We start from the raw sequence: 12,119 nt of genomic DNA on the forward strand, positions 1-12,119 counted from the left end.
AAAACAGTCAGAAATGCAAAAAACTACATCTAAAATAGTACAGTAAAATCAGAGTTCTTCAGAATAAGCCTTTATCCTTTCCCTCTCTCCTGCAGGGGGGAATTTTGAAAAATTCCTTCTTAGTGTATGTTCTCGTGACATATTCTAACAGTGTACCAAATTTCAACTTTTAACTCTCAATTGTTTGGGCTCTGTGCTTATTATTATCATTATCATTATTAACCTATCTCTATTATATGTATAGATTATATTATGAATTAATATTGTTGAGACTGTGCTGCAAAAGTATTAGTAAAAGAAATTCCCAATGATGATATGAATTTAGAAGATTCTGTTTAAAATATTCTTTTTCTTTTCAAGTTATAAATGATTTTAATTAAAAATAATTAACATAATTCAATTTGATTTATTACTACAGTACATGACTTTCTGTGTGATGTTAGTAATGTTGGCATCTGCCACATTTCTGATTCTGACTACCGTCCAGAAGCTAGTATTGCTACTGACCTTCTCCTTAATATACTGTACCTTAATACTTTTGACACATGTTTATCTGTTTGACATGTACGATCATCTATTGATTCACAAATTTGGGTAAGAAGCTTTTAATAAATAGCAATTCTCTACTTAGTTTCTAATTTTCAACAAATACATTTTTATGTAAAAGTCTTTTTTTATATATATTTTATTACATTATTCGAAAAATTTATTTGATAAATTACATTAACTTTTGATACTTTTTGAATTACTTAATAAAACTATTAAATGTAATGAAATAATTTAGATGTATTATCGTTATTATGTTTGTTATTAATTACAGGAAATTTTATTTTTAAACGTAAACTACTCTCAAGCATTGGCTATATTTTAGTAAATGTGAAATAAGTTAAAAAGAACTACTTAATAAAATATGTAAACATTAAAATAATTGTGGAAAATTACTTTGTTAAAATGATTATTAATGTGATCCAAAATCAGTTAACCATGATTTATTTTAAAATTACTTTAAGAATGATTAAAACTACTATGAATTAGTTGCATGCTATTAATTTTGATTTATTGTTTCCTAGGAAACAGCCAAATCATGGATAATAAAATTTAGCTGTTTTAAATTGTTTCTTAAATAATTCTTTAAAAATATTTTGGTTAGATGATTAGACCTCTTCCTATAATATTAATGTTTACTTCATAAAATACATATATTGGAACTTTACTACATTATTTTAGATTAGCTTCTTTTTATTAATTATAGTTAATTTTTGTTGTTGTTATTAACTTTTACAAAAATTATACTTAATTAATAAATAATTTTAACATCTATTTTTTTTTATAACTAAGAATGCATGACAAACTAAAAGTAAATAAATTATTTAAAACTGAAAGAAATATCTAAAAAAATTAGAAAATGCAATTAAATTCTCTCCACGTAAGAGACCTTGTACAATTTCCTATTAAAGTGCAATGAGCTAATAACTCTAGAACAACTTGACTAATGCAAATAGTCTTTATTTTTTATTTTTTATGGTTTTAAAGGCACTTCGAAATTAAGTTGCTCCTTGCCATCTTTTATAAGGACACAGAGAAACTGTAAAATTTCTAATAGAATCCTACAGAAAAGTATATATTTTTGAATTATCTAGAAAAAGACAAACTTTCATCTAAAGTACTTTTTTTTATAATATACTGTACATCTATTAAAAGTTATGAACAGTTGAATCTTTGAGTTCATTTGAATTGTTGATCACTGTTAATTGATAAGAATGCAGTATTACACTAAAAATATAGGGTGTATCAAAAGTCACTGTCTATTACAAGAACTAATTGGAATTATGAGAAATTTTAATTTTTTAGTAATAAGGTCTGGAATATTGCTGTTGACACATTTGTAAGTATTTCAACACACTTGTAGATAGGAATTGCTGGATTGGTTTTGGCAGACCACGATTATGGGCAGCATGCTCCTCCAATTTAACACCCTTAGCTTTTTATGCTTGGGGTTTCATTAAGTCTAAGGTGTACACTTGTAGGATAATTAGCGACGTTGCTAAACTTAGAAATTTTATTACTGATGCAGTTTAAAAGATAACACCACAAATGCTGGGAAGCATTCTGTTGCTTTGAACTATGTAGAGATATTGATGGTCATCATGTGGAGCATTAATTATTTGTAACATATACTTTGAATAAAGCTTTTTCTCAAATTAAAACCTATTTTTCAAAATTCCAATTATCTCTTGTAATAGATAGTGACTTTTGATACACCTTGTATTTTGTCAGTTTGGTCAAAAGTTTGAACATTTAATAAAATAAACATTCATTTCTAAACATTTATTTATTCTTATTACAAGATTCTGTCTACTTCTGCACAATATTTATGTATTTTGTTTCATGACTTCTCTTGTAGTAGGTGGTAGGAATATTGTCATTTCATTGATATATCTCAATAAGTAATTGATAGGAGAGTTCAAGTGGAGGAGGGGCCTATTGAACAGGTCCTCCAAATTCATCTGTCACCAAATTCTTGGTTTAATAGTGTATGCATATCTCTGGCATACATAGTGGAGCATCATCTTGCTGAAACCATGTTTCTCTTCTCGGTTTTAGTAGTAAATCTTCTAAAAGTAAAGGTAGTTGATTCCTTAATTAATAAATTACAATAAGATTAAGTATTAGCAGAACCATAAAAATATATGGCCCATGACAAAATTACTAATTCCACGTCACACACATTTATTTACCAATATTGAAAAAGAACAGTTCATATCAAGTGGAGTTCTCATATGACCAGTAATGTAAATTATTCTTATTAGCTTGCCCAGTGTTAGTAAAACTGTGTTATCTGCCATAGCATTACATGTACAAAATGATACATGGCACTCATAATCTGCTTCAAAAACATGATGATTTAAAATTAAATGATAAGCATATTTGTGATTTGTGAGAATTTGACATACTGAAGATTGGCTAATACCAAAGGATTTTGCTAGATCACATACATTAACATGTGGATCTACTGTAGTTGTTAATGAAAATGTTGACAGTATTATCATTTGTTATTGACTTTGCATTCTGGTGCATTGTCACAGATTTGATTTTTTAATTACAGAAACTTATGAAAGATCTTTAATATTGTAGCAATCAAAAAATATTTCTGCTATACAATAAAATACATCAATAATATTTTCTACATTTACATTGTATCAATGACATATTCATTCCTTCATCAAAAAGGCTTTAGAAGCTGACTGTTCACTTACCCAACTGCATGATTCTGAGTAGTCTTGCAGTTTGATCCCATGATTGGCGGGAGACTCAACTCAAAGCTTCAACTGTCCATATATGTTATAAAGAAATGCTTTAGGTAAAGTTTGTTGTCTTTTTTTAGAATCTAAAAATATACACTTTTCTGTATAGTTCTGTTTGAAATTTCAAAATTGTCCTGTTCCCTTATGAAAGAGGACAAGGAACAACATAATTTTATCATTATGAAGCTCTTTTGAAACCATAAAAATGATGAAAGTCATTTTGTATTAGTCAAGTTGTTCTCGAGTTATTAGCTTATAATATTTTGTGGGAAAAACTGTATAAACATTATTATTTTATTTTAAAAATTGTAATTAATTCTATAAATTTATTTTAAACTAAATTTTATATTTAAAATTATAAAATAAAATCATTTTGATTTGTTTTGATTATTTTTTATATTTAATTTTTTTATCTTTAAATTATATAAAAAAATATATATAATTATTTAAACAATAATAGAATAGTGATCATTTTTATGAATATATATGATTTTTTATCTTATTATTTTATATAGTAGTAATAATTTATTTTAGATATTACATAAATCATTTAAATAATTTGTGTCCAAATTGTGAAATTAAATAAAATAGTAATAATTATTTTTTATTTTTAAGTTTATCCAAACAAAGTCATGTTCCATCTAAACATACTTCAGTGATAACTTTAGTACTCTTTTTGATTGCTATGGTGATTCATGGACACCAAGCTGAAGCCACTTCTAGATTAGACTTTTTATGGAAGCTACAAGCTTTAGAAGAAAAAGAAGATATGGAACATTTACAAGCATATAATAGAAAATTATTAGCTAATATTCTTCCAGCTCATGTGGCTGAATATTTTTTAGCAACTGTTCGTAAAAATGAAGTAAGCTTTATCTGTTTTATTTTTTTTGTGTGTATAAATATTTTATTTATATAAGATTTTTATTTAAGATTCAAACATTTATATTTTGTTATCTAATATTAAAACTGATGATGATTTTAGGATTTATATCATGAACAATGTGAAAGTGTTTGTATCATGTTTGCCTCAATTCCTAACTTCAGTGACTTTTATATGGAATTAGAAGGAAATAATGAAGGAGTAGAATGCTTACGTCTCCTGAATGAAATAATTGCTGATTTTGATGAGGTAAATTTCACGAACTTTTATTAATTATCTATAGGAAACATTTTTAAAACTGGTAAATAATATTAATGTTATGGCATTTATTTCCAAAGAAATATTTCTATGAATAATCTGTTTAGTTGAAATATTATGATTAGAAATACATTAATTTTATTTATTGATCAAATAACCATAATAGAAAAATCAGAGAACAAAGGCTTAAGATAAATCTGAATGTATTTAATTGCAGAATAATAAAAAATATTTCAAATTATTTACAAATGAAAACAAAAAGAATTTTTTTTCTTTTTCCACTCTCTATTATGATCTGCTTTGAACTCATTCTAACCAGAGAAAAAAATATATATATACAGTATTTGAAGCCATCATTTGTAAATATGACTAATTATTGTACTGTAATTCTTTAATATTAATTGAATTGAAATATAATAATCCAAGTTTCTTTCTTCAATAACATTTCTTTAAAGTTTTTTGTCTGAAATTTTTGTTTAAAAATTTTTTTGATTATAAATAAATTTTATTATGGATATTAGGATTATATGTGACTTAATATAATATAATTATGTTTTGATTAAACTGTGGTTTACAATTATATCATATACATTATAAACATGTTTATATTTGATTAAAAAAAAGTTGCTGGAACAAATAAGTTTAAACTTAGAAAAGTTATAAAAAATCTGCTATGAGACTGTTAATTCTTGATGTGCATAAAAGGACAAAGTTTCAGGACACTTTTTATATTGTCCCTTTTGAGATTTTTTTTAATAAATTTTCTAAGTTTAAATGTCTGTTTATTACTGTTTCTGAGGAAAGATTATGTTGCATTTAGTTAAAATACATTATGTAATCATATCTTAAATTGGTTATAGTAGTCGTGAGATGTTTTAATCTCTTACACTGCCAGCAAGATGGTCAAGGCAATGAAGTGTCAGTCTACTGTTTTGAGAGACTCAAGCAAATCTGGGCAGATATTGAAAAGCCCTAGAAATTTTTCAGGGTGGTATGTCATGGCTGTTTTGGGCTTTGACCCTCACTATCTAGCCATCTCATTGTGGGCCTGGAGAAATCCACAAAGACATTGAAAAATATGGGCTCACTTATTATTCGTAGGGTGGAATACTAAGTGAGGGTGTTTACTCTTAAAAAACATTCTTATACTTTAACACAAAAGTAAAAATTATAATAAATTATTAGTGATATTATTGTTAATCTTTAATTTATTAATGAGCTATTATATACTTTTAAATTATTATTATTGTAGATTTTACAAGAAGAACAATTCAAGTGCATAGAAAAGATCAAAACTACAGGATATACATATATGGCTGCATCTGGTCTCACAGCAACACCTGCTGATATAGCAAGTCACATTCATGTTGTAAATATGGCTGAATTTGCACTTAGAATGAAAGAACAACTAGAATATGTGAATAAACATTCCTTCAACAATTTTAAAATTCGAGTTGGTATGTAAATTTTCTCTCTTTAGTTACATTTAAAGCAATAAATTCCAATTAAACAAAAGTTGCATGGATGAATTTTCCATGTAAAACAATTTTTACAATCTAAAATTTAATTAGAATTCTTAAGATGGAATTAAAATATTTATGTTGCATGTAAGTTGATCAAAAAATATAATGAAATCTCAAAACAAGTAGACAGCTACAAAGATTACAAATAGATATTAATGTAAGTTCCACTAATAGTCTGTTTTATGTTTCCAATTTTTTATTTCTATTTATAAAATGAACAGACAGCACAAGGTTTAATGCACACAACACACATGATATAAATTGGTGATGAAGACTTTCTATCAAATTTCAAACAGATTTACTGTAAATTGAACTACCCAGATTCTTAGATATGTGATTGTGATACTTTGACTTACGAATAACAATACCATCTGTTGAATGCTACTTTGAAATATATAATAAATGACAAAACTTAAGAAAATAAAAAGTATCACAGTTTTCTTTTTATAAGCAGAAGCTATTCTTTAATTATCCTTTGAAATGAATATACAGGATGTCTATTTTTTCCAACATTGGTTAGGTTAGAAATACAGCGGACCCAAATATATTGGATATTACATTGCAATGACATGCACCCATTCCATTGTTATCTGTAACTGGTGTGATATGCAAAGAATGCTGCAACATGTTAAATTTTTAATATGATGAACTATGACTGTCAGTACATTTTATGGATTGACAAAACACTGTTTTTTGGAATGTGGTGTGTAAGTGTCATAATGCTCACTACTGGGTAGAGCATACTTTATGATACATGTGACATATAAAGCACTGTGTTTTTACCCTAAAAGTCTGTTGTGGAATTTGGGGTGAGCAGTTTCTTGGTCCTATATTGAGAACAGTCTAAATTAGGCCTGGCCAACCTGCGGCCCATCACGTTAAATTGTGTGGCCCACTAAGCGATATTATATACCTATCAAAACTTTTGTTTCCCATTATGTGTATACCAAAACAATTAAATAAATGAAAATTTGCATGTGTCATTGTTATAATGCGCAAGTGCAAGTACGAACTCTTGGTATAACAATAAAATCTTATTCATTTTGTATTTGTTTTACTTTTTTTAAAAGTATGTTTGCCTAAATTGTGGCCCACTGTAATGTTACACGTGATCAAAGTGGCCCGCAAAACAATTTGGGTTGGCCAGGCCTGGTCTAACTAGTGACCGATACCGGTCACTAGTTCCTAAACATGTCAGTGGATGAATGGCTTGATGACTTGTCATTGCTAATACCAGCTATAGTTGTATCAGTGTGGCATACCACTTCATTTCCAGATAGATGCACATCAGTGTCTTGTAGAGTGGTTTGGAAACTGCTGGATTGGACAACACAGTCTTGTTCCATGGCTAAACATTTTCCAGACTTGACCCCTTTGGATATATTTTATGGAGTTACCTAAAATCATTAGTGTATGATGCAATTACATATCCTGCAACACCAAGTGATGTTGGTGAACTGGAGAGATGCATATGAGAGGCCTGTGAAATAGTGGCATCAGGGCTATGTGCAATCTATAATACCATACTTGACAATCTACATCTTTGTACTGCCATTGAAGATGGTCATTTTGACATGTTCTCTAACAAAATAAAACTCACTTTTTGTATCAGTTTCTTCAATGTTGTCTCTATCTTTTTCAGTTGGAGATTATATTTATGCTATACTAAATTGCCTTAAATTGATTCTCTTCAGTTATTTTAGTGTTGGAACAAGCATACATCACATCTATCTAGTATGCATTCATGCATTGCTGGATAGATGTTTAAATGAACACCCTGCATAAGAACATATCACATTTGAGTACTATATGAATTGATGGATTTTCAACTTGTATAAAAAGGAATTAACCACATAATTGAGAATTCACTGCATTTTATATTAATAAAATGAAAAGAAATAAAAAAGAAAAAAATGAGCTTTAAATAGAATCCTTAAGCATAATTTGTTTGATATTGGAAATGGCAATAATCTAAATGAATTTTGTAAGTTGGTGTAAGTAAAGAATGAGTTATTTTACAATGCAAGCATAATTTTTAAGTTTAAGACAGTAGAAATATGTTCCAGTATCAGGATAAATAATTCTGAAAGAGACTATAATAAAATATCTTGTTTGCAATTCCATATAAGGGGGTTATCAATAAATAATCAACAAACAGCAATAAAATGTAATGAGTGTTTTTTATTTTATACATAATCAGTGTAGCTGTTTTGACATTTATCCCATTATCCCAAGAGGCTTGTGATTAAGTTTAAAAAATGTTGTGGGACAACTGCAGTGTGAAGTATGGATAGTACCTATACCTCATTGTTGGATTGAAATTGTCTACCTTTTAGCCTTTAAAGTGAAGGCTATGCAACTTTGGCTAGGCTTAGCATGTGTTGTTCATACATGTTTGTCATACACCAATGAATTTCCATAGGTCCATTCCCTTCTGAGATTAGGAACCAATATGGTTTCTAATCTACAGCACATTGCTTTACTTTATACACTTGCATTTTATTGTAGAATTACAGACATTACTAATTGACCATGCTGCTGTTTACTTTCTTTATTCCTCTAATTCTGCCATGCTGCTTTGCTATTTAAATTATCTTTAAAGTGTTGTGTTCATTGGCTGGTCATTTATTGATCATCCCATATGTAAAATTTTTGTGCTACCTTATGGTAATTTTTTCAGTTGAAAAAACTTAATTCTTTATGGAATATACAAATAATTATAATTAAATAATAATATATTTAATATTATATTATTATAATTATATTATAATTATAATAATATAATATAATAATTATATTATAATTATATAATTATATTATTTAATTAATAATTCATAAAAGTTAACATTACACAAATAAGAAAAAAGTCATTAAATTCTACAATGATATTTTCCTTTCTAACCAGAGGATTGTATATATTAAATTATATATATCATCATTAAAATGTTTGGATTATTTAAATTTTAATCATGTTTATTAATTTATCAAAAGGAAACATTTTTTACTATAATAATTGTATTTGTTAACTGGAAAAATTTAATTTTATGTAATTATTTATGTTGACGATATTTATTATTAGATTTATTAAAACTAATCAATGCATATAGTTTTTATTGCATAATAGTTAATAATTTTAGTTGTGAAGTGTATGTTAGAAATTCACAAAACAAGTTTATTTATAGGTTTAAATGTGGGACCAGTTGTTGCAGGTGTCATTGGAGCCAAGAAACCTCAATATGATATCTGGGGAAATGCAGTAAATGTTGCAAGTCGAATGGACAGTACTGGAGAATCGGGCAAAATACAAGTAATTTTCCAAAAACAATCATAAAAACTATTAATTATATATTAATTCAGTTTTTTAATTATTAAATGTTCAGAACAGTTTGCAGATTTAATTACTTGTTAGTTTATTATTTAATAAATGTTTGAAATCTAATTTTAAAAAATACTTGTATATTTATAGGTAACACATGATATTTATACAATACTCCAAGCTCGTGGATATCCTTTAGAACGTAGAGGATATATTAAAGTAAAAGGGAAAGGAGAAATGCTCACCTATTTCTTACTTGGTCGCAACGATGATAATACAAGAATGTGATGGTCTCAGTACTCGGTATTTTAAACAGGGTACTTTTGTCATTACATATCGTAAATATTTAACACAGTTTTTATTTCAGTTATTTTTATAACGATGAAATTTTTGCCTGTTTTAGAATGTATATGTATTCCTTGTTGCATTGAATAAGGTGACAATCATGCATGACATATTATAGATTTTATTTCAATGCTCGTTGCATTTTCCATTAAAGTTATGATCGCTGATGGGACTGTAGTTAAAACTGTTAATAATATATTCTGGAACTATTCATATGATAGATTAATTATGTGTATATATACAAGAGAAGTTTTTATTTTATTTTTTTTTTTTTTTTATAAAATGACATTTTGAAAATGAACTTTTGATTCTGTTTAAAATACTCAGAAATGCCATTTTATTTTATACCAAATTGTAATTTAAGTAATTGTTGTTTGTTTATGGTCAAGTCTAATAATGATTCTATGAATGCATTCTCAAAGAAAAGAACTTTTTGAGTTATATATTGATAGATAAGCATTATCAATGTTAAAAATACTCTTAAGTAAAATACATATAGCATTTAACCGTAGTACAAAGAATTCAATATATTCCATTTAATTACTATTTTTGTTAAGTCATTTTATTTATAATAGTAACTATAAGAAATATACATTTTGATATCTTTCTGTTTATTTAATGTTGTGTTTTTTTTTCTTTTGTTTTTTTTGAAACATTTGATGTCTACTTTTTAGTTTATTATAAACTAAATTAATTTTACCTGAATGATATTTATTTAATTTGCTATTTTTCAGTGGCATCAATAAGAAAGCAGTTTAAAACTGATTTATAGATTTCAAGTAATAACTAAAATGAAAAAATTAATTTATTTTTCACTTACTGAGAATTATTAAAATAAATTTCTTAGATACAAAAGAGTTGAAATATTGACTTATAATACAATTTATTATTAAATTTATTAATTAGTTTTTGTTCAATAAATCACTTAAAATATAAAATACTCAGATTATAGTTTATAAATAGGGCTGCTGTTGCTTATTGACATTAAAATTTTATGTCTGTTGGTGTATAATCAGTTAATTTTGTTTTTTGTTGGTACCTGAACAAGTTTAACAATCAAAATTATGAACAATTTTTGAAATAATTTGATAAATTATGTTCTTAACATTATACAAAACTCATTCTTTCTTCTATTTTTTCCAGAACTAAATACAATTTATATAATAATTTTTATTGTTTTTTTTTATTTGGGAACTGTTAGTTGTTGAAAATAATTATTAATTTTTTTACATTGTTAATTTTTTAAAAAAATAATAATTAATAATAGTAATAAATACTATATTAAAAAAAGAGTATAGATTGTTGATGTTAAAGCCATATTTTCTGATAAAATAATTATTTTTAAAAAAGTAAAAAATATCTAGATAAATTGTTGCCAATTTTGTTCATATTGAAATATATTTTGTATGTAAATAAAATGTAGAGTTCCAGATAATTACAGACGTAACTTATTTTCACTGGTGTCTGTAGTTACAACAAAATATATCATAAGCAATTGATTTCTTGGTAATGATAAGCACAAGAAGAGTGTACATGTGATAGTCAAGTCATAATTTGAAATGCATTTTGAGAAAATGTATCCCCCTATTAATGTGTTGTATATATTTATACAAAAATGTTTAAAAAAATATAGAAAAAAAATGCCTTTTGTCATGATGACATCAGATCGATCGTAAATGTGACTGTATGGCTGACTATTGTGATAATACGTATTTATATAAATATATATTATATATATATATATATATATATATATAATATAGTAGAGAAGATAAAATATTAATATTTTTAACTTATATGAGGACACAATGAACTAGGCATTTATTTTATGTGCTACTCACTTAAATGTGTTTGTATTGTGCTAAATATGCAATGTAATTATTTGATTTTTTAAAGATTGTTTAAAAGGAAAAATGCATCAGCAGATTTTTCTTTAATTTATAAATATATATATATATATATATAAAAAGATTTTAGTTATTTTAAAATTTTTATAAATGAAAATCATTAGCGTGCCGTAGGATTTTAAAATCTTTCTTAATGTATTGGCCATTGCTCTAATAATGCAGAAACAATTAATTTTCTGCAAAGTTTTATAATGATTATTATATATTTCTACTTTCTTATTCAATTCATTTTTTTATATATTCATATTTTGGCTTTTGATTCTATATAGATTTACAAATTTAGAATAGTTTTCATTAGAATAAACTTCTAAATTGTTTCAACGAATTAGCAATGAACAAATTAAGTTGAAAAAACTACAGTTGGTAAATATTAAAGTACCTTTTGATGGTAGTTATGATGATATATTCTTAAATTTTCAAATGAAGTTAAGAGAAATTAATATAATGGAGAGGTATTCCCCTTAATTTAGCTTTCCAAACAACTTCAGAATCATAATTTGATGTATCTTACATGTCCAAGTTATGTATATGATTCCTATTGAAATATGTATATAAATAACACTGGTGTGAATTTAATCTACG

General features: G+C 26.0%; 1 protein-coding gene across 1 annotated transcript in view; it reads left to right on the forward strand.

The window, feature by feature from the left end:
- Positions 1 to 10,228, forward strand: part of LOC136974092 (adenylate cyclase type 5-like) — a 63,838-nt gene extending 53,610 nt beyond the window's left edge. Inside the window, exons 13-18 of the mRNA XM_067268888.1 lie at positions 419 to 594; positions 3,921 to 4,170; positions 4,291 to 4,437; positions 5,699 to 5,903; positions 9,152 to 9,276; positions 9,436 to 10,228. Coding sequence (XP_067124989.1) covers positions 419 to 594; positions 3,921 to 4,170; positions 4,291 to 4,437; positions 5,699 to 5,903; positions 9,152 to 9,276; positions 9,436 to 9,573 — 1,041 coding nt within the window. The 3' untranslated portion in view covers positions 9,574 to 10,228. The remainder of the gene's footprint in view (positions 1 to 418; positions 595 to 3,920; positions 4,171 to 4,290; positions 4,438 to 5,698; positions 5,904 to 9,151; positions 9,277 to 9,435) is intronic.
- The last annotated feature ends 1,891 nt before the right edge of the window (positions 10,229 to 12,119 follow it).

This window comes from Centruroides vittatus, unplaced genomic scaffold (assembly GCF_030686945.1).
Source record: "Centruroides vittatus isolate TY-2023 unplaced genomic scaffold, ASM3068694v2 contig_341, whole genome shotgun sequence".
NCBI lineage: Eukaryota > Metazoa > Arthropoda > Arachnida > Scorpiones > Buthidae > Centruroides > Centruroides vittatus.